Raw genomic sequence first — 24,223 nt, forward strand, 5'->3', positions numbered from 1 at the left:
GGATGCTAGGACCGATAAGAAGGCCCGTGTGACGGTTAGTGCTCATCAGCAACTTGACACAGTCTAGGATCATCGAGGGAAAGCCTCTTAGTGAAGGATTGTTCACGTCAAATTGACCTGTAGGGGGTGTCTTGATTGCCTTAATTGATGAGGTAAGTCCTACTCTAAATGCAAGTGGTACTTTGTAAATGTGGAAGAAAGAAAGCGTTGCCTACTTGGCCTCCACTCTCCCTGGTGTTGGCAAGTTCATCTACCCCGTTGCTGAAGCTACTTCCACCTTCGCTGACACTGGAGTCAGCTTGTTCATGCTTTCAGCCTGTACTACTGGCCTTTGGCACCAGATGAAGACTCCCGAGGCTTCCGGACAGAGTGAGCTCCTCACCGTTGGTCTCTCTGACGCGAGACTGTCGTTGTTGGAGTGCAGCAGTCATACGGTGTTAGCCAATCAGATCAATATCCTTTATTCTGTCAGTTGGTTTTCTTCCCCTAGAGAACCCTGACCGAAAGAGCCTGACTTAATTGGGGTGTGTGGAGTTGTGGGGGTGTCAGTGAGGAGTCTACAAAGGAACTCGTATCATTTACTTGTTTATTTTGAGGTACTAGAGATCAAACCTTAGGCATACCTGCTAAGCACACATTATATTACTGAATTATATAGCCCAACCCAGAAATCAAGCCATTAATTTGAATTTGAATTACACATTAAGAATGCATATTAAGAACCTAGAGTAGTGACTTAACCTTTCAAGTGTTGGAAAATAATTTTTAAAAGTCCTGATGTTGGAGGGGGAGGAAAAGCATGGTTCGTTAGATAGGTAGGGAGGAGCTCTTCTCTCCCGTGTCCCAATTTTCTCCTTTGCACTAAATCTCCGAATGTACCAGGCTGTTGGAAATGAGGATGGTGATTAGCAGCTTATAGGATCACAGAAAACTCTTGTTTCACAAGTCCTCAGATGGCTGAGTGGGAAAGCCTGCACGTGTGTGTTCATGAGGGGTGGGGGTGTTCTCTAGTTGACGGTGGGGCAGAGATGGCTGCTGAGTACTCATGGAAGTGTGCATGCTGAGTACACATGAAAGTGTGCTTGCTCAGTACACATGGAAGTGTGCATGCTCAGTACACATGGAAGTGTAAATTCTGAGTGCACAGGGAAATATGCATGGAAGTGTGCATGCTCAGTACACATGGAAGTATGCATGCTCAGTACACATGGAAGTATGCATACTCAGTACATATGGAAGTGTAAGTTCTGAGTACACAGGGAAATATGCATGGAAGTGTGCATGCTGAGTACACATGGAAGTATGCATGCTCAGTACACATGGAAGTATGCATACTCAGTACATACGGAAGTGTAAATTCTGAGTACGCAGGGAAATATGCATGGAAGTGTGCATGCTCAGTACACATGGAAGTATGCATGCTCAGTACACATGGAAGTATGCATGCTGAGTATGCATGGAAGTATGCATGGAAGTGTGCATGCTGAGTATGCATGGAAGTATGCATGGAAGTGTGCATGCTGAGTACGCGTGGAAGTATACATGAAAGTGTGCATGCTGAGTATTCAGAGAATGAAGAGGAGTGTGGCCTTGGGGGCTTCTGATATGTTCATTAAAAAATATATTTGGGAAGCATTTTAACAAATATTTCTTTCAGGTGTTGTGTGTATGTGTGTGTTTGTGTGAGAGACACACACAGAGAGAGACAGAGACAGAGAGAGACAGAGAGACCTTCAGTGTCTGAGTCTCCTGGGGTTGGAGTTACAGTCAGTTGTGAACTTCCCAACAAGGATGCTGGGAACCAAATTTGGTTCTTTTTCAAGAACAATACTGGTTTTTGACTGCTGAGCCATCTCTCCAGCCCCTGGCTCTGTTCTTTCTGGGAAAGAATAAATGCCTTGATAAATGACTCATGGGTGGGGGGGGAGGAAGGAACTTTCCCTGCTAACTTCTCAGAGCCCAGGACATTACCCAAGAGCACAGAACCAAGAAGCCCCAATACGATCTTACTCCAATCTACTTCAGGATCTTTATCATTTCAAATGACATTTCTTGAGCACCCAATATGACCAGCCCTTTCCTGGCTTCAGGGGACCAATCAGACTTGGTCATGATGGTGAAAAGATCATATAGCAAAGCTACCATATGGGATAATTTAGTGTCAATCCTCAGTTTTCTTATCTGTAAAGTAGGACAATAATCAGACTCCACTGTTGAGTGGTGATGCCTGAATAAAGTACTCACCACAGTGCTTGGAGCACAGTAATGGTGGTGTTGGGTCTTAGTCCCTGTTCTGTGTGAAGAGACACAGTGATCATGGCAGCTCTTACGGAAGAAAGCATCTCATTGGAGCTGGTTTACAGTTCAGAGGTTTAGTCCATCTCATCAGGGCAGGGAATATGGCAGCACACAGGCAGATGTGGTGCTAGGGAAGGAGCTGAGCTCTGCATTCGGATCTGCAGGCAGGGGGAAGAGAGAGTCACTGTGCCTGGCTTGGGCTTCTGAAACTTCAAAGCCCATCCCTAGTGAAACACTTCTTCCAACAAGGCCACACCTCCTAATCCTTCTAAATGGTGCAACTACTCCCTCATGAGCCTATTTGGGCCATTCTTTTTAGTTGACTTGTGGTTTGAGACAGGGTTTCACTGTGTAGCCTTGGCTGTCCTGGAACTCACAATGTAGACCATGCCTCAAACTCACAGAGATCTGACTGCCTTTGCCTCCTGAGTGCTGGGATTAAAGGCACGCGCCACCCTCCCACCCCCCAAGCATTGGCCACTCTTATTCAACCACTTACAGGCTTTCTTTTGGGCCACCAACCAGCTCCCAAATCATGATTGGAGACTTGCCATTAGTTATGAATGTGTGGCCTTATCTTATGCATGTCCCATTAGCTCTTGTAACTTAATTTGGCCTGTTTTTCTTCATCTATATTTTGCCAAAGTGATTTTTACCTTTACTTCATTCTGCATGTTCTACTTTCCCTGCTTCTGTGTCTGCCTGGTGGCTGCCTTGCTGGCCCCTGGTGTCTGCCTCTATTTCTATCTTCTCTTATCTCTCATTCTTTCTCCAGCCTAAATTCTTCCTCCTATTTGTTCTCTCTGTCCACCAGGCCTGCTTAGCTACTGCCTAGCTATTGGCTCTTTGGCTTTTTATTAGGCCAATCAAGTATCTTAGGCAGGCAAGATGAAACAGCAACACATCTTTACCTAGTTAAACAAATGCAACACACTTTTACATAGGTTGGTTTTTTTTTTTTGTTTTTTTTTTTTTGTTTTTTGTTTTGTTTTGTTTTGTTTTTTTTTGACAGGGTTTCTCTGTGTAACAGTCCTGGCTGTCCTGAAACTTGCTTTGTAGACCAGGCTGGCCTCGAACATATTCACCTGCCTCTGCCTCCCAAGTGCTGGGGTTAAAGGCAAATGCCACCACTGCCTGACTTCTTGTTTTGTTTTTGACACCTTTACATAGTTAAAGTACTATTCCACTGCAGGTTGTGTAGCCATTTCATCCTTCAAACCTCCCCTTGACTGCCAGGCACAGTGGCTCACATCTGTAATTCCAGCACTTGAGGGACACAGTCAGGAGGATTACCACAGGTCTGAGGCTAACCTAGTTTACATAGTGAATCCTAGGGCTACACAGTGTGACTTTATCTTTAAAAAAAAAGCTGGACAGTGGTGGTACACCTTTAATCCCAGAACTTGGGAGACAGATCTCTGTGAGTTTGGGGCCAGCCTGGTTCTACAAAGCAAGTTCCAGGACAGCCAAGGCTACACAGAGAAACCCTGTGTCAAAAAACAAGAAAACAAAAGCTGTCTCTTTGGAAGGTGTTGTGGAAAGGCTCATGAAACTCACAAGAAATAAAAATGTAGGAAGCCCAGCAGGCTTATGACAGACCCTGAGCTTCTTGGCTCAGGTCACGTAAACAGCAAAGAGTTGCTGGGGAGAGGAGATGCTTTAGTGTTGTAGGTGCCTGAGAGCTGCACCAGGGATTTTCCTTAGGTTGTTATTCATGACTTGGTGGGGCTATTCTTGGGGATGTAACTGTCCTAGGCTTTCCTACTTCCATAGGTAACCCTGCATTCAAGCTCCTGTAAGGAATTAAACAAATAACCAAACTAGATTTGGATAGATCTTGCTTTTTCGGTCTGTCCTTGCCCTCTCAGTCTGACTAGAAACAGACTTCCCAGGCATGCAACAATTTGGTAGAGAGAATGTTCTGGAATGGCTTGGGACCTTGAGGAAAAGGATAGTTTAGGATCTGGGTTGGAGAGCAAGTGTGCAAAGTCAGTTAAGACTCCGCCCCCTTCATTTGCTCTTATAGTAACACAAGAGGACCTTAAGGTGGTCTTGTTTTTAAGACAGGATCTCACTGGACAGTCCTAGCTGGCCTGGAACTGGCTGTGCCGACCTGACTGGCTTTGGATTCATAGAGATCTGCCTGCCTTTGCCTCCCAAGTGCTGGGATTAAAGGCGTGCACCACCACACTGGGAGATCTTTTTTTGTTTGTTGAATCTTTGCAGGAATTTCTATGTGCCATGTGTATGCAATGTCCATGGAGGCCAGAAGAGGGGGGGGTCAGAACCCCTAGAATCCGAGTACAGACTGTTGAGAGCCACCACGTGGGTGTTGGGAAACTGAACCCCAGTCCTCTGCAGGAACAGCCAGTGCTCTTAACCACTCCAGCCCCACTCACGTTGCTTGTCTTAGATAGGGTTTCGATTGTTGTGATAAGAAGCAAACAAAAAAAAAAACCCAAAACAACAACAGCTACGAAAACCAACCAGGACAAAAAGCAACTAGGGGAGGAAAGGGTATATTTAATTGGTTTGCCCTTCCACATCACAGCCCGTCCTCTATGGAACTCAAGGCAGGAACTTGGAGGCAGGAACTGAAGCAGAAGCCAGGAGGAAGCTGCTTACTGACTTGCTCAGCTTGCTTTCCAATACAACCCAGGGGTGGCACCCTGCCCCCACATCATCAATCAAGAAAATGGCACACAGACCTGCCTACAGGCCAATCTGATGAGTCATTTTCTCAATTAAGATTTCCTCTGCCCAGATACGGCTAGTCAAATCGAGGGCAACAAACAAACCAACGCAGCACAGGGTCTGTAATATCCTGCCCATCACGGAGCTCCATTTTCTCTTCACCTCACTTCCTGTTGGTGTCCCCGGATGTCTTCAGTCCTTTGTATTTGTGTTTCCTTTTTTTCTAGAACCCTTATCCTGATTTCTTCCATAAATTAATCTCCCCCACTTCTAAACTCACACATCACCTCAAGTGTCAATTCTAGGAAACCTATCCCGACTCCAGCTTTCACTGCCGTGCCCCCTTTCTCAACTAGGGCCTCATTAAGTGTGAGGTTTAGAGTTAATGTAGGCTTCCCCTCTGAGCTGTAAGCCCCTGGGAGCCGGCCTTCATCTGATTATGTACACCAGTGTGCCTGCCTCTTAGGTTAGGCACCCTCGGAGAATCTGGGAGCTAATGAATGGGGCATAAAAAAGCATGGCTGATAATGGATGTTTGTGGATCTCTCTTTCCCTCTCTCTTCAGTTTCCACTTATCGCTGAAGCATTCTGCTAGCTCAGAGCACAGATCCGGACAGGAAAGTAGTGTTTCTAGTAACTCACACCCGACTGTCTTGATAGTTGTGACCTGCTCAGCTAGACGGGGTGAGAAGCCAGTGACCTTGAAGGGGTTACTGCCAACTCCTATGCAAGTCCTTACAAACTCAGGTGGGCCCATTTCCAGTGTCTCCCCTGAAGTTGTAGCTGATTTTATGAACTCATTAGGATCTTTTGGGGGAACCGGCCGGCTGTTTCTGCCTCTTGGTCAGGAATCACTTGAGTTGTTTTGGGAGAAGACATGGCGAGGAGTAGAGCGCACACAACACCGAGTATCAGGAAAGAAATCTGAGTTTTCTTTATTCCGTCGTCTCCATCTCCCCCAAACCCTATGAAGGCAGAAGGGAGATTTTCTTCATCTTGCAGATACAGAGACTGAACCTGAGAGCGCTTAAGCGACTCGCTCAAGGTTATTTCCCTCGTCCGTGCAGAGGCGGGAGGTGGGATTCGCATCCAGGTTCTTCTGACTCCAAAGTGGCACGGGGGTGGGGCGAGAGGCCAGTCCGGACCGGGGGCGCCTGGAGCCTGCAGAGCCCAGCGAGGGAGCTCGCGGGAGGCCTCTCCAGCCCAGCCCCCGAGCCGGTGGTGCAGCGCCCGCCCCCGATAGCGGGCGCAGACTGGCGGCCGCCTCCGAGCCACGTGGTGCGGCGGCTCGGGGCTCCCGGGGCTTGGGGCGAGCGAAGCGGGCGGCCGGTTGGGCGGAGGGGGCGGGAGCAAGCGCTGCAGCCTGCGGCGTCGGGGCCGTGGCCTCCGCTTTCCGCGCGCCACTCGCTGGGTCCCTGCGCCCAGGGCGCACGGTGGAGACGGACGCGGCGGCGCCATGGATCCGGTACCCTCTGCCCGTGCGGAGCTGCAGTCCCCGCTCCTCGCCAACACCTCGGACGCCTACCCCAGCGCCTTCTCCAGCGCGAGCGGCAACGCGTCGGGGCCGCCGGGCGCTCGGAGCGCCTCATCCCTCGCCCTAGCCATCGCCATCACCGCGCTCTACTCTGCTGTGTGCGCCGTGGGGCTGCTGGGCAACGTGCTTGTCATGTTTGGCATCGTCCGGTGAGTCAGCCGAGGGCGCTGCGGGTTTTGTCCCTGGGTCAGTGTGGACACTACGTTTTGCAGACCCGGATCCCCAGCCCCGACTCCCGGGTTCCTGCCTGTCCCGCACACAGAGGCCAAGTCCTTTGAGGTGAGGATGGGGCTCGTGTGTGTGTGTGTGTGTGTGTGTGTGTGTGCTTGCACTAGCTTAACTACATTACATTTAATCATCCTTGACATTCCTTTGCTTCTGCATCAGAGAAGTGGGGTAGAGATTAGCCACACTTTGTGACCGTGCAATTTGACAGGAGGAGTGTGTGTGTGTGTGCGCGCGAGCGTGCGTGTGCGTGTGTATTTGTTTCTCGGGAAACCTCACAGGGGGTTCCACACCATGCCTTGGGTCTTCAGAGCATACAGCAGGGTCAGGATCCATGCTGTGGGGACCCTCCCCAAATCACATTTGGTAGTCATCTTTTGTGGTTGCTGTGGCAGTGTGGGCTTGTCCCAAACAATACGTTTGTAATTCTGTATGAGATCGTATTTGAATTGTTTCTTGTCAAACCTCTAAAGCGCCTAGGTGAGGGAGCCACCCGGGATGGCTTTGGGCGCCTGTCTTTGCGCTGTGTGGCCTCTAGTAGCCCCACGGTTCCTGCCCACTGGTCGTGGGTTCCCTCTTCCCTTCCCCAGAGGCCATGTGGTCAGGAACTCCGGCTATGATTCAGGGCAGGCTATCCTCTTTGAGGCCTGGGCTACAGAACGAGTTCAAGGCCAGCTAGAGAATATAGCAAGACCCTGAGAGAGGCAGGATGTGGCTCAGTTGACAGAGAGCTTGTGTAGCTTGCAGAAATCCCTGGTTTCAATGCCCAGCACACCATAAACTGGGTGTGGTGGTCCAGGGCTGTAATCCCAGCCCCAGGGGCATGGAAGCAGAAGGCTCAGAAGCCAGAAGTCAGCTCTTGTTACACAGAGAGCTGGAAGCCAGCCTAGGATAACGGGCTTGGAGTAAATGGACAGAGCGCTTGCCCACCAACGGGCAACACAGAATACGGCTTAAGTTAACGAAGTAAACGAAGTAAATGTCTCCAACTCACTGTGCCTGGGGGCACAGTGATGGCAGTATGCAAATGAAAGGTTTGGTTGACCCCTCTGTATCCTGCCAAGGTGTCAGGGGCTGCTGGGAAGAGTCCTCAACCACACCTTTGAGATGTAGGAGCGCTAAACCCTGTCCTGTTTAGACAGGTTCAGTATGTGTCCCTTGCCTCTGTTCCCTGTCTTGCTCAGATTAGGGGCTCAGATCTTGTACTCCCAGCCAGAAGACATTCTAGAAAGAGGATACGGTGCTGAGGTAAAGGTCATGACTGTGGGTCAGGTTGTACCCAGTTTCTACTGCCTCTTCAACGTGTCCTACTGATGTGGCTGTGGCCAAATAGCTCAACTTTCCTGAGCCTCGTTTACCTCATTTGAGAAAGTACAGTGATTACAATAGGCTGTTGGGAAGATTAAGTGGAGTGATGCAGGGAATGGCCTAATGGCAGGCTCCTGGAGTGTACTAGGCCTTCAGTGTGTCCTGAGGGCTGGGATTAGCTTCTGCAGTGGGAAGCTGCTGGGGCCTCGTTGTCTATGGTTTCCTTGTTGGTCCCTCTCTCCTGTCCTGCAAGGGACATCAAGATTGTTGATGTTAATCATTGCCACACCTGTCCAGTCTCAGGTTCATTTTGTTTTGTTTCTAACACAGCCTTGGCTGGTCTGAAAGTCACTGTGTAGAGCCAGGCTGGCCTTGAAATCATCTCATAGAGTCGCACCTGCCTTGGTCTCCCAAGTGCTGGAATTAAAGGTGTGCACCACCACTCCTGGCCACTGGAGCTTCTGATGCCCAGACTCTGAGCCCAAGCCTCAGTTGGCCTCTAGCTCCTAACAGCCATTCTCCAGGGTCCCCAGGTTAGATGCTACCCCAGGATCAAATGCAGCTTTCTATGGCTGTGGGATCCAGGGCAAGGTGGTGATGCCTGGACTGAGTGGTGAAGGAGGAGCTGCATTTGGTTTAGGGTGAGGTGGGGTGGAGCATCTTAGGCAGAGGAACAGCGAAGACAGAGAGAGGTCCGGTAGGGAGCAGGGACTTTCACCTGGGGTCTGGGTGGTCAGAAGGTAGAGAAGCTGCAGGACAAAGGCATAAAAAGCAGCAACAGTGTGTCCTTCTCCCTGGGGTTGTCAGAAGCGTCTGCTGTGTTCTGAGCTTCAGAAGGGCCTGGGAGCCAGTGATGAATCTACCAGCCTAGTGTCTGTCTTCCAGAATGTCCAAGAGGGTGCAGATGCTGGAGGAGCTCCGTGGACCCTAGGCAATAGAAGGAGTTGACCTGGGGAGAGCTTGAGGAGAGTCTTGGAGACAGACCAGGGTGGATGTGTTAGGGACAGACAGCGTGCTGGGGCTCTGGCTGCTAATCTGGATGTGGAATTGGAGTCTGGACAGGTTCTTGGGCCCATGCTAAGGCCAGCCATGCTGGGAAGTCAGGGGGATGTCTGTGGAGGGGGAGATCCGTGAAGAATGCAAGAGGATGCATTTGGTAAAGGGGCACACTGGATGGGCAGAGAGTGAGTGTTGGGGAATTGGAGGCTGGTGCCAGGCAATGGGAGGAGCCCTGTGACCCTGGACAGGTAACCCAAACCCCTGCCTCCCACTTCTATGGCCTCTCTCTGAAACTCAAGCCTTCTAGACCTAACAGGAAGGCAGAAACTGGGCTGATGACTTTGGATGAAACCAAACAGGAGGAGGGCAGAGTGAGCAGCAGTGAGAGCCTGCTGGCCTGGCTCAGATTCTGCCATTTCCTAGGTCTTAGGATCATTCCCTGGGGAGCCTGTGTGACTCACAGACACAGCTGAGTGAGTGGGAGGAGTCACCAAGGACACCAAAGTCTCTCCTGAGCTTCTCCTGGGCTCCAGGGATTCTCCAGCCTGCACACAGATCTACAGCGGGGCTTTCTATTCTCATTCATCGCCCAGGACATAGGCGCGGAGGCAGCAGGTGCCTCTCCCTGCAGAGGGGTATAGAGGAGTCACAAGCTCAGCTGTGACGGGGCCTCCTGTAGCCAAGGCTGATCCCAACTTGCTATGTGGTTGAGGATGAACGTGAACTTCTCATCTTTCTGTCTCTGGCCCACCAAGTGCTGGGGTTACAGACAAACACACCCCGCATAGACTCAGGTCTTTCTGAGCCCCCAAACCAAACCATCCTTTTTTTTTTTTGGTTTTTCGAGACAGGGTTTCTCTGTGGTTTTGGAGCCTGTCCTGGAACTAGCTCTTTCGAACTCACAGAGATCCACCTGCCTCTGCCTACCAAGTGCTGGGATTAAAGGCGTGCGCCACCACCGCCTGGCTCCCCAAACCATCCTTAACCACTCTGCCTGTGCTAGGCTTGAGATGGCACAGAGAGGGGAGGTCAGGGTGTACAAATCTCCGAGACCTCAGTGGGTGATACCAGAAGCCAAAAGCCCAATATCAGGGCAGACTGATGTTTCCAAAGGGAGCTAGCTTAAACAATACATACATTATTTCTTTCAGCCTTAGGGCTCTACTCTGTGGAAGGGGAGGATGGTAGACCCTCGAGGGATGAGTGTGAGGAGATCACGGGACATGAACCTGCACCAAGTGTTTTGTAATCGCCTCAGAAGCGATTTCTGTAAATCTGACTGTGGAGGGGAGGGGTAAGGCTTTCCTCTCATTCACCGTGTTGACGTTTATTAAGTTTCAGAGGAGCTCAGGGTGGATGCTTCAGGAAAAGCTTATCAGGTCAATATTAGAAGCTTTCATTTATAATAAAGATAACTAGATAGTTACTTCAGGACTTAGGGAGATGTTCCAGCAGAGCTTGATATTACCCTCAATCCTACTGCAGAGAAAAGCTTAGTCATTTATGTGTATTTCTTTATCATCTCTGTTTCTGAACACATACACACACACATGAACTCACAGAGAAACACAAATCCACAGACATATACATAAACACACACACATGAGCTCACACAGAGAGACACAAACAAACCCACAGACACATACAAAAACACACACACAAAGAGAGATACAAACACGCGCGCACACACACACAAACACGCAAGTGCATGCACACACAAGCTCACACAGAGAGACACAAACCCACAGACACATACAGAAACACACACATGCGGGCACACACATCTCTGCAGGAACACATGCACACACACATGAACTTCCACAGAGAGACACGGACACACAGACACATACATAAACACACACACACATGTCTTTATGAAATTAGGATCACGAAGTAAAATCAGGATCCGGGTATATGGATTTTGTAAGATTGTGTGAAGGTAATAGAGGATTTTTACTCTGTAGCCTACACTCGCCTTCTAAGGAGCCTGAAATACAGAATTGAAACCTTGTTTCAAATGAACAAGACCAAAGGGAGAAGAGAAACAGTTTTTAAAAAGTTGCTATGGGACTGGAGAGATGGTTCAGTGTTAGAAGTACTGGCTGCTCTTCCAGAGGACCCAGGTTCCATTCCCAGCGCCCACATGGCAGCTCACAACTGTCTGTGACTCCAGTTCCAAAGGATTCAACTGACCCCCTCTTCTGGCTTCCGAGGGTACTGCATGAGTATGGTGCACAGATAAACTAGCTGGCACAAAACCACTCATACACAAAAGATAAAAACAAATATTTTCAGGGCTGGAAAGACGGCTCAGAGGTTAAGAACACTGGCTGCTCTTCCAAAGGTCCTGAGTTCAATTCCCAGCAACCACATGGTGGTTCACAACTGTCTGTGATGGGGTCTGGTGCCCTCTTCTGGCCTGCAGGCATACACACAGACAGAATATTGTATACATAATAAATAAATAAATAAATAAATAAATAAATAAATAAATAAATAAAACAAAAACAAGTATTTTCAAAAAGTCCATGGATTTTTTGGTTGTTGTTTTGGTTTTAGTTGAGATAGGGTTTCTCTGTGTAGCCCTGGACTCACTCTGTAGACCAGGTTGGCCTTGAATTCACTGAGATCTTCTAGCCTCTGCTTCCTGAGTGCTAGGATTAAAGGCAAATGCCACAACCACCCAGCTGCTATTTTTATTTTTTAAGGATCTATTTATTTTATTTTTGTGGGTGTAAGTATTTGCCTTCATGAATGTCTGTGTACCATGTACATTCCTGGTGTCCAAGGGGGTCAGAAGAGGATGTCAAATCTCTTGAAACTGGAATTAACAAATGATTGTGAACCTCCATGTGGGTGCTGGGAACCGAACCTAGGTCCTCTGCAACACCAGCAAGTGCTTCTAACCTCAGGACCGTCTTTCTGGTTCTGTCACTGTAATTTTCTTTCATTTTTAAAATTAGATTTATTTATTTATTTTTACAAGTGAATGTTTTGCTTGCATGTTCGTATGTGTGCCACGTCCATGCCTGGTACACCTGGAGGCCGGGAGAGGATATCACATCATCTGAAACTGTAGTTACAGATGGTTGAGAACCACCCAGTGGCTGCTGGGAACAGGAGCTCTTCAATGCTGAGTCATCTGTCCAGCGTAGAGGGGGTCAGCTGGGAGCTTCTTTTTAATTTTTATTTTTTTAATTTCTGGTATGTGTGTGTTTATGTATGTGTGTGCATGTGTATGTGCACGCGTGTGTGCCCAAGGAGGCCAGGAGAGGGCATCAGATCCCCCTGTACCTGGAGTTACAGGCAGTTGTGAGCTGCTTGATGTGGGTGGGATGTGGGAACTGAACTTGGGTCCTCTGGAAGAGCAGCATGGGTTCCTTAACCACTGAGCTAGCTCTCCACCCCCTCCCTAATTTCTTCTACCATCATGGCAGTCTACATGGTGTTCCCATGAGTATTTTGAATATGTGTGATTTGTATACCCCTCCCACTGTTTCTGTATAGACCCCCCCCCAGTCAGAGCTCTTTAAGGATGAAGTGGCTGCTGTCCTGTGGCTGCTGCCCTCTAAGGAGCTTCCTGTGGCGGAAGGGATAAAGCAGACCCCAGAAAGCCGCTGGGTGCAAGTGTGGTGTCCGAGGTTCAGATAGATGGAGAACAAAAGGGAAGCAAAAATTCAGGCCTCTCCCACCACAGCTGGGATTGCAAGAATGAGTCTTTACCAGCCGTGACCCAAGGGCTCATCCCCTGCACACACACACCCTTGCCAGATGTCTGGACTTTGAGAGGCAAGGGCAAAGCATGATTTCATTAGACTCAGGATCCTGGGACTTTGAAATCAAATTGGCTACCCAGAATATCTTCACAGCACCGGAAGGAGGGTAATCGCAGGGTAGAACAGAAAGCCTGGCTTAAATTAGCGAGTTACCAACGTGCAGGCTTTCGGTCCCGTTTCCAGTTGGAGGCTGTGGGGTGGGGTGGCTGCCTGTGTTCGACTGATTTATAGCTTCCAGTGCAGCTGCAGAAATCAACGGCTTTGTCTCAGGCCGGGAAGGCTGTGTGAAGAAGCGGCTTGTCCCCCACAGCCTTCTGAGTCTCTGTGATGAGCCAGGAGAAAGAACTTCAGCTTCAAAGTCCTAGGGCATCAGAAGTCCTACTCAGGAGCTGCCAGAGGTTCCGTGGTTAAGAGCCCTTGCTGAGCGGGCCGTGGTGGCTCATGCCTTTAATCCTGGTACTCAGGAGACAGAGGCAGGTGGATCTCTGAGTTTGAGACAGCCTGGTCTACAGAGAGAGTTCCAAGGTAGTCAGGGATACACAAAAAAACCCTGTCTTGAAATACAAACAATAACAACAATAAGAAGCCTCCCCCCAAACAAACAAAAACCAGAAAGCAACAATAACAGTCGAGCAGTGGTGGCGCACACCTTTAATCTCAGCACTCAGAGGCAGGGACAGGTGGATCTCTGTGAGTTCAATACCAGCCTGGTCTACAGAGCAAGTTTCAGGACAGGCTCCAAAGCTACAGGGAAACCCTGTCTCAAAAAACAAAACAAAACATAACAAAACAACAATAACAACAACAACAACAAAACCCTTGCTGCTTTTCTGGAGGACACTTTTGTTCTTAGCACTGACAGCTCACAGCACCCTGTAACTCCAGCCCCAGGGAGTCTGCCATGTTCTTTTGACCTCTGCAGGTTCCTGTACACATGTGTGAACACACACACACACAGATACATACACACCAATAATTTTTTATTCTTTTTAAAGATTTTATTGTTTTTATTTGTGTGTTTGGATATTTGCCCTGCATGTGTTCACACCACTTGCCTGTCTGGTGACGTCAGAACACAGAAGAGCATCAGATCTTCAGAAACCGGAAGCACAGATGATCGCAAGCCACCTTTTGGGTGCTGGGAATCAAACCCAAGCCCTCTGAAAGAGCAACCAGTGCTTTTTTGTTGTTGTTGTTGTTATTTGTTTTTAGAGACAGGGTTTCTCTGTAGCTTTGGAGCCTGTCCTGGAACTCACTCTGAAGACCAGGCTGGGCCTCGAACTCACAGAGATCTTCCTGCCTGTGCACCACCACTGCCTGGCTTGCAGCCAGTGCTTTTAAACACCCGGCTGTCTCTCCAGCCCCATACCTCATTTTTAAAAAAATCTTAAAAAACAGTAACAAAAACCTCAGCTGGACTCATGCCTTTGCTCCACTATTGGGGAAGCAGAGGCAGGTGAATCTCTGTGAGTTCGAAGCCAGCCAGAACTACATACAGAATGAGACCCTGCCCCACAGTAGAACCCCAAACAACTGCAGCAAAGGAAGGGTATGTCTCCTTCCTCTGCAAAAGCAACTTTGTCACCAAATGCAAAGCTTTGAAAAATGGAGGACTGTGGTGGAACACTATTTTTTCTTTTCTATTCCTTTTTTTTTTTCCCCCGAGACAGGGTTTCTCTGTGGTTTTGGAGCCTGTCCTGGAACTAGCTCTTGTAGACCAGGCTGGTCTCGAACTCACAGAGATCTGCCTGCCTCTGCCTCCCAAGTGCTGGGATTAAAGGCGTGCGCCACCACTGCCCGGCGAACACTATTAATTTAAGAAATTTAAAACTATGTTTATTCAGAGGTTGGAGAGATGTCTCAGTGATTAGGACTGCTTACTGCTATAGTGGAGGACTCGGTTAGGTTCCCAGCACCCACATGGGGATTCCCAACTTCTGTAAGTTCAGTTCCAAGGGCTCTGACGCCCTCTTCAGGCCTCCACAGGCTGCTGCACACACATGGTGCACATAAATTCACACAGACACAACACATACATACACATAAATTCAAAAAGGTTTTAAAGTATATTTTTATTGTTTATCTTGCATAGGGGATAGCATGCATTAAAAAAAGGAAGAAGAAGAAAGAAGGAAAAGAAAAAAAGGAAGCAGTTCTTGAGATGGGGAAATGGCTCAGCAGTTCAGAGCACTGGCTGCTCTTCTAGAGGACCTGGGCTCAATTCCCAGCACCCATATGGTGGCTCACAATTGTTTGTAATTCTAGTTTCAGGAGATTGAATGCCCTCTTTGGCTTCCACGGGCACCAGGTATATGCGTGGTGCACAGACATACATGCAGGCAAAACACCATATACAAAGAACAAAAATTAATAATTGTGTTAAAATTTTAAAAACAAGATTAAAAACGTAGAAGAACTGAGTTCAGCCAGGTGGTGAACCTTTAACTCTAGCACTCGGGAGACAGAGGCAGGCTGATCTTTCTGTGTCCGAGGCCAGCCTGGTCTACAGAGCTAGTTTTAGGACAGCTGGGGCTGTTACACAGAGAAACCCTACCTCAAAAAACCCAAAAAAAAAGTGAGTTCTTTTTAAGATTTTTTTGAGACAGAGTCTCACTTAGGTCACACTGCCCTCTGATGCCCTGTGTAATGGGATGGACCTGATTTTCCTCCTAAACCTCCCAAGTGCAAGTCTTGGGACTGTAGCTATTACAGCACAGCCAATTTAAGTAGTGCTGGGAATGTATAGGGCAGTTCTGGGGGCTGCTGACTTATCACCCAGACAGGTAGAATTTCCCTGGGGCAGCGCCAGCAGCTGGAGAGGCAGTTCCGTTCTTCAGAGGCAGATGAACGGGTTCGGATCCAAGTCTTTGTGTTCAGCTAGCTGAGCCTGTTTTTTATCAATGAACGGGGTACGACAGGACAATGTCTTCATTGCCAGCAGGTGGAACTTTCCCATCAGCAGCTTTTCCTGAGTTTGAAGCCCACCTCAGTGGACAGTGACAGACACACCGTCCCTGTCCTCCACGGAGCTGCTGTTCTAGTAGAGAAAATATAGACAATGAATTAGCCAGCAAAAGACCAGACACAGGGCTAGGGACGTAGTTTAGTTGGAAGAATGCTTGCCTAGTGTCCTGGAAGGCCCTGGGTTCAAATCCCAGGTTGTCACCAGTCATGAGTGGTGGTATACAGTTGCAGTCTCAGCCCTAGGGAAATAGAGGTTCAGAAGGTCAGGCTGTGGGGGCTAGGCAAACACCAGCCACTGTAGTGACATTTTGTTTGTGATCTAACAAAGTTTGCCTGAAGATCAGCGTGCAGAGCTAAGCCACTAGTTAGCCATAGAAGCCAGCTCTCAGGAGGTAGAGGCAGATGGATCTCTGTGAGTTCAAGGCCACCCTGGGCTACACGAGATTGAATCAGTTTCTAAGAGAAACAGAACTCACACCTTTGACCCCAGCACTTGGGGTCACAGGCCTTTAATCCCAGCACTAGGGAGGTGGAGACAGGTGTGATATGGCTGGACAGAGAGAGAGGAATGTAAGGCAGAAGGAGACAGGGGCTCAGTGCAGACAGAGGCAGTCTAAGGATTCATAGAGACAGATGCAGCCTGAAGTTATGTAGATACAGCAGCAGTCTGGGGATTTGTAGAGATAGGATCTCCCCTTTGGGCTGAGCATTGGTAGAGGTAAGAACTCTCTAGTGGTTGGCTGCTCTGCTTCCCTGATTTTCCAGCATTAACCCTTATATCTGACTCTGGGGTTTTATTATGAAGAACAATTAGAATTCATGCTACAATCCACAGACAATGAATCAAGGAAGCTAAAAACAGGCAGGGCAGATGCTGCGCTGGGGGTGCAGCAGGTGAGCAGAGGCCCACGGCTGGGAGGGAGCGTGTTCCGGCAGAAGGTGGTGACAACGATGATGCTCGCGTGACCTCAGCACCGGGCCTGACCCCTACGGGAAGACTTGGTTCTGTGATGCCAGTGGGCTGCCTGCCCAACACTTCGGACTCAGGGACAAAGATTAAGTAAAGAGAGAAGCTGCAGCTCCTGGCCAAGCCAGATGACCCTGCAGGACCTGTGGGGGAACATCTGCTTCCCGTGGCTACAAATGCTTATCTCGCCAGAGCCCTGTGTCTGGTGATTTTCCATTGCTCTCTGGGGGAACGAGCAGAGCCACTAGATGAGCAGGTAGCTATGAGACACCCCTCCTACTTCCTTAGACCTGGTCACCCCGGGTCACCCAGGGCAGCCTAGCAAAGCCCAGTGTGGTGGCAAATGCATCCCAACCAGATGCTGGCTTAGAAAATCCGAGACACCGATTCTCCCTTAATCTTCCCAACACTCCTGTTTAGCAGGAACAATTTCGTATGCCCACTGCACAGGCAAGGAAGCTAAGACTCACAGAGGAGAGACATTTGCCCCAGGATACCCTGCCGGTGTCTGATGGCAGAGCCCCTCACTCTCGACATTCTGTCATGATGCTTTTATAACCTTGACCCCCACAACACAGCCCATGTGTGAGGAAACCCTAATTCACTGGCCCTGAGGTTAGCCTGAATCCTTATTAGTTCTGCTTCTATCATGGAAAAAGAACCCGTGGGCTACCATTCTGGGGGGCTTCAGTGGTTGTGGGGTGCGGGTAACTAAGTCTGGTAGGACAGTTGCCGGGTTGGAAACCCTCCAGCAAAGCTGCTGCATTCCACAGGAGACTGAGTCTTCTTCTAGGGGAAGGAAGATCTCAGTGTTGTTCTAAAAAAAACTGTATTTAATTAAATTTATTTTTATGGGGGGGGGGCACCTTCCCCAACATGGGTCAGAGGTCAGCTTTGTGGAGTCAGTTCTTCCACCTTTACCTGGGTTCTGAGAGTTGAACTCAGGCTGTTGGGCTTGCGTTGTTGGGAGGCAGGCACCGTTACCCTCCGAGCCATCTCAGAGGCCCTCAGTGTTGTTCTGGTTGGGTGAGGGATTCCAGTGATCAAGGTTAACTTATCCTTCACTTGGCTCAGCTGATGATAAAGTCCTCGCCAGCCGTACCTGAGAACTGGATACTGCTGTGTAGCTGAGCTGGGGCACAAAATGAAAGGTTAGGTGGTGCTGTGTGGCCTTGGGCGAGTTCCTTTACTTCTCTGAGCCCCAGTCTCCCAGCCCCCTAGTTCTGGGGCAGTGCTCACTACCATTGAGTTTTGTCAGGATTAAATGCAATGACGTCATTCAGGTGCCTCCCAGTTATCACCACTTAGAAGAAGGCGATGGAGTGACAGTGGTGAGCTTTCTAGTCTTGCCAGACGATGCCTGAGCAGAGCTGCGTGGCATTTAGGAACACTGTCCCCCTTTTAAAAGAGGTTCAGAATTTGTAGCCGGGTGGTGGTGACACATGCCTTTAATCCCAGGACTTGGGAAGCAGAGGCAGGTGGATCTCTGTGAGTTCAAGGCCAGCCTGGTCTACAGAGTGAGTTCCAGGACAGTCAGGGCTGTTACACAGAAAAACCCTGTCTCAACACCCCTGCGCCCCAAAAGATGTTCAGAATTTGTGGTTTAGCATGGTGGGTGCCAGAAGACTGCCTTTCTGGGCCCTTTAGAAAGTCCTTTCCCAGTTGGCTGCTGGTCGTGCATGCCTTTAATCCCAGCACTTGGGAGGCAGAGGCAGGTGGATCTCTGTGAGTTCAATGCCAACTTAGTCGACAGAGCAAGTACCAGGACAGGCTTCAAAGCTACACAAAGAAACCTTGTCTGGGGGAGGGGAGAAAAAAAAGAAAGTCCCACCTGGGACTTGTCCCTAAGATCAGGCAAATACTGTGACTTGGAACAAGACTCCTAGTTATCCCCGACTCCCAGGAAGCCCACTGAGCAGAGAAACCTTTATGGCATATGTATGGCAAATCTCCATACACTTGGCTTTCTGATAACTGGGATTAAAGGCATTCACCGCCACACCTGACTGGCCTCACGCTCTTCCGGTACTATAGGTGGGTGTTCTGTGTCCTCCAGGATCTATTTTGGACACTCCCTACACCCCTATCTTACCCTGTTCACCTCGTGAAGCCCCCTGCCCCTCTGACCAGACACCGTATTTGGTTGTTTCCACCGTCTAAACACACCCAATGGGAATTTTTGGCAGGTGGAGCCTTGGGAGACACCTTCAAACAATAGCAGAAACAGAAACAAAAACTTGTGCTTCCCAGGTTGGGGAGATGGTTCAGCATCCACACAAATGCTGGTTGTGACAGCATCTTCTGTAACCCCAGTGCTGGACAGAGGCAGACAGGCAGACCTAGCTGACCAGTGATGTCCCCAAAACTAAGGTAGAGAGCAACAGAGAAAGATCCTGGAATTGACCTCTAACCTTCACATAAGCGTCTTCACACACAGATGGTTAGTAAGCAAGATTTTATAGTGGTATCCACTCTGTTTCCCTCTCTCTGGCTCCTCCTCCCCTTTTGGCCCCTCCCCCTTTCTAGCTCCTCCTCCCTTTCTGGCTTCCCTCCCTCCTGGCTTCTTCTCTACCCCTCTGTCTCCCTCTGGCGTTTCCTCCCTCTGGCTTCTCCTACCTTTCTGGCTTCTCTTCCCTTTCTGACTACTCCTTCTCACTGTCTTCTCCTTTTCTGGCTTCTCCTTCCTTCCTCCCTCCCTTTAACTTCTCCTCCCTTTCTCTCTGGCTTCCTGTAGAGATCAGAAACTGCTTCCTCCATTCCTGTTCCCAGCTAGGTCCCTGACCCTAAGAAGCCATCATTAAATAGTTCTTGCCTCTTTAACTGGCACTTGGTTCCCTCTGTAGCTGCTGAGCTCTACCATAGAAGCCCACAGTCTCCAGATAAAAGGGAAGTAAGCCATGCTAGACTAGCAGGCTGCTGTGCTCCAGGGCAGCCCATCTTCTCCCTCAGAAACTCTTTCCTCCGGGAAGTTTTCTCTGATGGTTGGTAACAGTGATCACTATGTCACCCATCAAAGCAGGGACCACAGACTGTTCCTTCCTCCTCCTCTCCATCCTTCCTTCTGCGTGCTGGGTATCTAACCCTGGATCTCAGAAACATGTTAGGCAGTTGTCCATCGAAGCACACCTGAGCCACCACACGCTGTTGCAAACACCCAATTACTCGTCCATCTGTCTCTCTGTCCCTATGAATGGGGAGCAGGGTGAGGGAGTCTGGCACATGCGGTTTGTAGGAATGTCATGCCCTGTTTCTGGATTACCTGATTAGTTGTTTATCACAGTGAAGATCTTTCTCTCTCCATCTCTCCACACTCACACACATACACATGCACACACTCACACATTCATGTGAGCGAACACACACACACACACACACACACACACACACACCAACCTGATATCATATCAGCAACCTCAGGACCCAGTCATCCTGTTTTTTGAGATGCACCACTCACTGGAACCTGGAAGCTGGGGCCCATAACCATGGCCTAGGGAGCCTGACTGCCCGGCCAGCAAGTCCCAGCAAATCTTGTTTGCATTACCCTGTCTTGAAAAACCGAAACAACAACAAAAACTGTCTGTCTTGCCTCCTCAGCACCGCCACGCCTGGTTTGTTCTCATGGCTCCTGGGGATTGAACTCAGGTCCTCAAGCTTCACAGAAAGCTCTTTACCAACCTAACTGTCTCCCCAGCCCCAGAGTCCACTCCCTTGGAGCTCCCATGGTGTCTGCATCCAGTCCACCTCTTATGCCCAAATCCGCGAAGTCCCCCAAAAGCCAACAAGGACACCGAGTCCTGTATGTAAAAGCAAAGAGCCTTTATTTTATGCAAGTTTGCAAACTCAGTCTCTCCACATGTCCAACATATTGGAATAAACGGAGAGCCCCGAGTTCAGTTAGAGTTCAGTTTTTCTAGTAGTTAAGGTGGGGGTGAGGGATTTCTAAGGTTCAGGACTCCTGATTGGCTGACATTTGTCTAGGGGTGTCCTGGTGAGTTGCTGGCAAGTGATTCTATCTACAGCAGTTGGAACATTAGGCATTTCCTTTGGATGGTCAGTTCTTGGGTGGTGCTCAGGTAATCTCAATTTGTGACCTTCCTGCAACCAGGTATCACTTCAGGGTAAACTACTGAGACTCAGGCCTCCCTTAAACTTATCGATGGCTGAATCATACTCTGGCAGGCGATAATGGTTGGAAGTAAAGAACTTCCTCTGGGTGATCTGCTCATATTTAGCTTATCATGGCTGGCTCCTACACACCCCACAGCACAAATCCAACCTTCCTTAAACAGAATCAAAGATCGGAATGGAGAGCCCTTTGAGTGTGCTTTGGGTCTCCAGTGGAAGCTGGGCCTTTGGCCTAGTTATGGCTAAGTATAGCCTGGCTGGTCTCTCCACTCATGTTCAACCCAGGGGCCCTTTATTTCCACGTCCCAGCCATAATCTTCTCCTGTGATGAGCTCGCTGGGCTTCATTATAATTAACCACTTTCCTTCCCCCAGCTCTGCCAAAACTGAGACAACTAATTAATTTCTGGCCAAGTGCCATCCCTCTTAAATGGCGGGTAGGGACACAGCTTGCAGCCCTTGCTGCCCAGCCAGGCTTGTTTTGTCCTTTGGGAGAGCAATCACCCTTTGTCTGCAAATAGAGGAAGCTCCAGCTGGACCCCTGGCTGCTGGGGTTGCAATGCTGACTGCTCTTTGTTTCCCCACAATGCACCCAGCCTTTGGGATCTCCGCAGTAACAGGGCCTCAGCCTTCATCTGTAAAACAGAGGGCTTTGACTCCACCCCAGGGAGGCCGTTAGGGATAGTGATTAGGGAGGTGAGATTTTGAACCCCAGGGACTAGAAACCTAATTCAAGGCCTGCTAGACAGCTTTACCTCTCTGCCCCTTGGCCTCCATGGGATAGTGATGCAGCCCTCTCGGGTGGTTATGTTGGGTCTGTGGGAGAATGAGTGACCTATATCCTCAGCAAGTAAGCCCGTCCCACAGTTAAGAGTCTGCTCGTGGCTGGGCCATGGTGGTGCACACCTTTAATCCCAGCAGAGGTAGGCCAATCTCTGAGTTTGAGGCCAAGCTGGTCTACAGAATGAGTCCTAGGATAGCCACATTACACAGGATGGCCCTGTCTCAAAAGAAAAAAAAAAGGGGGGGGGAATCTACATGTTAGACACACACCCAGGTAGGTTTCTGTTCAGTGTTAATGGTCTAGATATAGCACAGGGCTGGAGGACTGCAAGGTCAAGGGTAGCCTGGGCTACCAGGTGAAACCCTGTCTCAGGCAACAATAGCACATCTGTGTCCCTGTAAAAACAAAACAAACAGCTGGACAGTGGTGGTGCACGCCTTTAATCCCAGCACCCAGGAGGCAGAGACAGGCAGATCTCTGAGTTCAAGGCCAGCCTGGTCTACAGAGCGAGTTCTAGGATAGGCTCCAAAGCTAAAAAGAAACCCTATCTTGAAAAACCAAACCAAAAAACCTAAAACCAAACTAAAAAAACCCCTCATCTCAAAACTAAAATCAAAGCAAGAAGCTGTTATGCCCACATCATGAGCCCCCAGAGACCACCAGGAGTCCGAGTTCATATGCAAAAGCAAAGAGCCTTTATTGCAAGCCCAAGCTCGGGCTCTCTGCTCTGACACAGCGGTTGGATCGGGGAGAGTATTGAGCTCGACTGTGGCAGGGTTTTTAAGGAGTAATGGATGGGGTGTGTGTGGTAATTCCGGATTCAGATGGAGGTTGAACTCCTGATTGGGCAGGAGTGGGGTAGCAGAAGTCTTGTCAAGCAGGGATTGGTACTGGCCTTGCTGCAATGAAAGTGGCAACCTATATACAGGTCAGGTCAGCTATCCTTAATGCTCTGGAGCTTCTAGTACCTGTTTGTCTCAATTCTGATTGGTCCCCCACAGGGTACACTGTGTTTTATCCTGGTTATTGTGAGGTGAGGCCCATCCCCAGTGTTGTTGGTCTGCAGCCTGTCATGGCTGCACTGATATTAAGTTAGACCTCCTCAAAGCCTCCAGAGTGTCTTCTTTCAAAAGGTTAGAGGCCCAAACTCAAGGCATGGTCCAGCTCTGGGAAGAATCCTTCCTTGACTGGGCTGGTCGCTGCCAGTACTCAGCTCCATCCCTTGCTTGTAACTGTCTCCGGTTTTCCCTCCATTTGCACAAGGGCTGGCTCCTTATTTTCTCATGTTCATCTCTGCGTGTGTCCTGTCTTTGGCTTATAAGAAGAAGGGTGGGGAACGGCTCAGTTAGTGAAGGAGCTTGCTGCTAAACCTGATGATGTAAATCCAATCCTTGGGATCTATTTGGTGGAAGAAGAGAACTCAGTCTTGAAAGCTGTCTTCTGACTTCAACATGCATGATGTGGTACGCATGTTCCTCCCCAAATAAATAAATAAACATGAAAAATAATAGCTCAAAAAATAGTTCAGTGTTAGAGACTGAGCATGGTCAAGATCCTGGGTGATTTGGAATCTACAGCTTGGAGCCCCATTCCAGACCCCGCCCTCAGCATCCCAAGCAGCCCCTCCCCTTTTCTGGCCTCTTCTGGTACCAGGTATGCAAATGGTGCACAGATATACATGCATTCAGGCAAAACATTCATACATTAAAAAAGAAAGAAGAGAAATACAGGACAGAGAGCTAGTGGACTCCTAAAAATGACTATTGTTTATCTAATATTCATTTTCTGGCCCTATGCAGTAAAACCTTGGTGGCCTCTGGACTGTAAACCACCAAGAATTGTACTGCTTTGTATATGAACACAGAAAGATGGCCACTGCATATCGCTAAGAGGGTTATAACAGTCTTGGAGCATGTTCCCTTTCATGGAATGTGGTGTTTGCATGTTAGCACGGTGTCAGCAATAAGGATCTCTGCAGTATTAACACTGGTTTTCATACCTTCCTTCGGATAGGATTCTGTATGCGAATATTCTCCAGTAAACAGCGGTTATATCTGAGAGCTGAAAAAGCATCTAGGAGGAATATTCAATGTAAATACTTCAGTGACCCACAGCGGGTTTGGTTGGGGGTGGGGCTTCTTACAGGCTGAAGCCTCTACATCCTGAGGTCCCGCAAGGTCGGCTGGATGGTTTATGTGTCTGTTGATTTTTGGTCTCGTGCCCCTGTTTTGGAGAAAAACAACATCATTACCACCTCCATTTAGCTAAAATCAAATTAGCTGCCTCAGATAGATGAGTGAAGATTTCTCTCGCCACCTGCAGGGCTGACTCACTTTAGACACAGGGCAGAGAGGGTCATCCTTCAGGGAATCTGGGTACGTCTGAGATGAGGCGGGAGGAGGGCTGAAGAAGGAAGAGATCTTGATTTGAGCCTTTAGTCTGCGGCTTCTTACTTCTGAAGATTAAGGTACCTTGATACCTTCCCATTGGTACCCTACAGTGAATACTGTGTGTCAACTCTACCTGTCCTTACCCAGACTGCTGGGGTCA

The 24,223-nt window shown here is 49.0% G+C and overlaps 1 protein-coding gene across 1 annotated transcript in view; it reads left to right on the forward strand.

Moving 5' to 3' along the window:
- Positions 1–6,349: 6,349 nt before the first annotated feature.
- The window catches only part of Oprd1 (opioid receptor delta 1), a 34,948-nt gene continuing 17,074 nt past the window's right edge, over positions 6,350–24,223 (forward strand). Inside the window, exon 1 of the mRNA XM_057784171.1 lies at positions 6,350–6,675. Within this exon, the coding sequence (XP_057640154.1) occupies positions 6,449–6,675 (227 nt within the window). The 5' untranslated portion in view covers positions 6,350–6,448. The remainder of the gene's footprint in view (positions 6,676–24,223) is intronic.

This window comes from Chionomys nivalis, chromosome 11, assembly GCF_950005125.1.
Source record: "Chionomys nivalis chromosome 11, mChiNiv1.1, whole genome shotgun sequence".
Lineage (NCBI taxonomy): Eukaryota > Metazoa > Chordata > Mammalia > Rodentia > Cricetidae > Chionomys > Chionomys nivalis.